The 1,228-nt window shown below is 62.2% G+C and overlaps 1 protein-coding gene across 1 annotated transcript in view; it reads right to left on the bottom strand.

Moving 5' to 3' along the window:
* TMPRSS9 (transmembrane serine protease 9) overlaps window positions 1–1,228 on the bottom strand; it is a 76,876-nt gene that overhangs the window by 3,561 nt on the left and 72,087 nt on the right. Inside the window, exon 10 of the mRNA XM_045300045.1 lies at window positions 210–604. Within this exon, the coding sequence (XP_045155980.1) occupies window positions 210–604 (395 nt within the window). The remainder of the gene's footprint in view (window positions 1–209; window positions 605–1,228) is intronic.

Raw genomic sequence — 1,228 nt, 5'->3', positions numbered from 1 at the left:
TTTCTGGGGCACCTCCTTTCCTACCACACCCCAACCCCCACCCCAAGTTTGGGGCTGAAACTGACACCCACCGTAGAGGCCCCTGCCTCCAGGAGCTCCCCCTCAGCCAGGTCAAGGAGCCCTTCTAACTGGGAGAAGACGGGGAGGAGGGTGGGATACAGCCTCCGTAAACCGCAGTCCCCCACCCGCTGCCCTGCCTGGCGTGTTACCGTACCCCCTCAGTACCTGAGAGCTGGGTGTGTGTGCTGGGCTTGGGTGTGGTCAGAGGTGGCGTCTGCCTCGTGGTGGTGGTGTTTGTGACGGGGACAGTGGTGCTGGCCGGCGGGCTGGTGGCCCTGCTGGTGGCCCCTCCCGGCTCTGTGAGGCCGGTGGTGGTCCTCAGGGGACGGCTTGGAGTGAGGGGTGTCCCGGAGGTGGAGGTGGGGGCAGCCGTGGGGAGGGCAGTAGCGGCCATGGTCTCCAGGATCCAGCCCTTCAGCCTGGTGACGCGCGTGTACACGCCTGGCTTCTTGGCCTGCGCGCAGCCGATGCCCCAGCTCACGATCCCCGCCAGGTAGAACACGCCAGGGGTCTCCTCGCAGGCCAGGGGACCCCCAGAGTCACCCTGCAGGACACGGCAAGGGACAGCGGTCAGCTAGCCAGTCCAGAACCACCCTGGTTCTTCTATGTGTGGTTTAAAACAATGTAGGGGAAAAGAACCCCAAAGGGTGCAGCAGGGGGGGAGGGGTTGTCTTCATTCCCACCTGGGAGCAAGATGAAACTTTCTGCTCCTGTAAAGGACAAATGCGGTTCGATCTCACTGACATGAAATCGCCAAATATGGAGACACAAAGGGAGCTCCTTGGTGTGGACGTACTGGTTATGAGTTGGGCTGCTAACACAAGGCCAGCAGTTCGAACCCACCAGCTGCTCCTCAGGTGAAAGAGGAGGCTGCCTGCTTCAGTGAGGGGTTACCAGCTCAGAAACCCACCGGGCCCTATAGGGTCACCAGGAGGCAGAATCCACTCCATAACAGTGAAGTGGCCTCCAGGGGGCAGTGGTGGATCAGTGGTCGGACTCTGCCGGGCCGGAGGTTTGGGAGACAGAGAGGGTGTCTGCAAACCCTAGCCAGGGCCACTATGCGGGAGGCTCGGGCTCCACTGCTGGCCAGTGCCCCTCCTGCACAGCCCGTGGAGGCTGCCGGGATGCTGGACAGGTTTTAGCAGAGGCTTCGGCTCTAAGTCAGACT

Source organism: Echinops telfairi, unplaced genomic scaffold (genome assembly GCF_000313985.2).
Source record: "Echinops telfairi isolate 266 unplaced genomic scaffold, ASM31398v2 ScPeMD7_7459;HRSCAF=8497, whole genome shotgun sequence".
In the NCBI taxonomy this organism is placed as follows: domain Eukaryota; kingdom Metazoa; phylum Chordata; class Mammalia; order Afrosoricida; family Tenrecidae; genus Echinops; species Echinops telfairi.
This window is presented reverse-complemented; position numbering and strand designations above follow the sequence as displayed.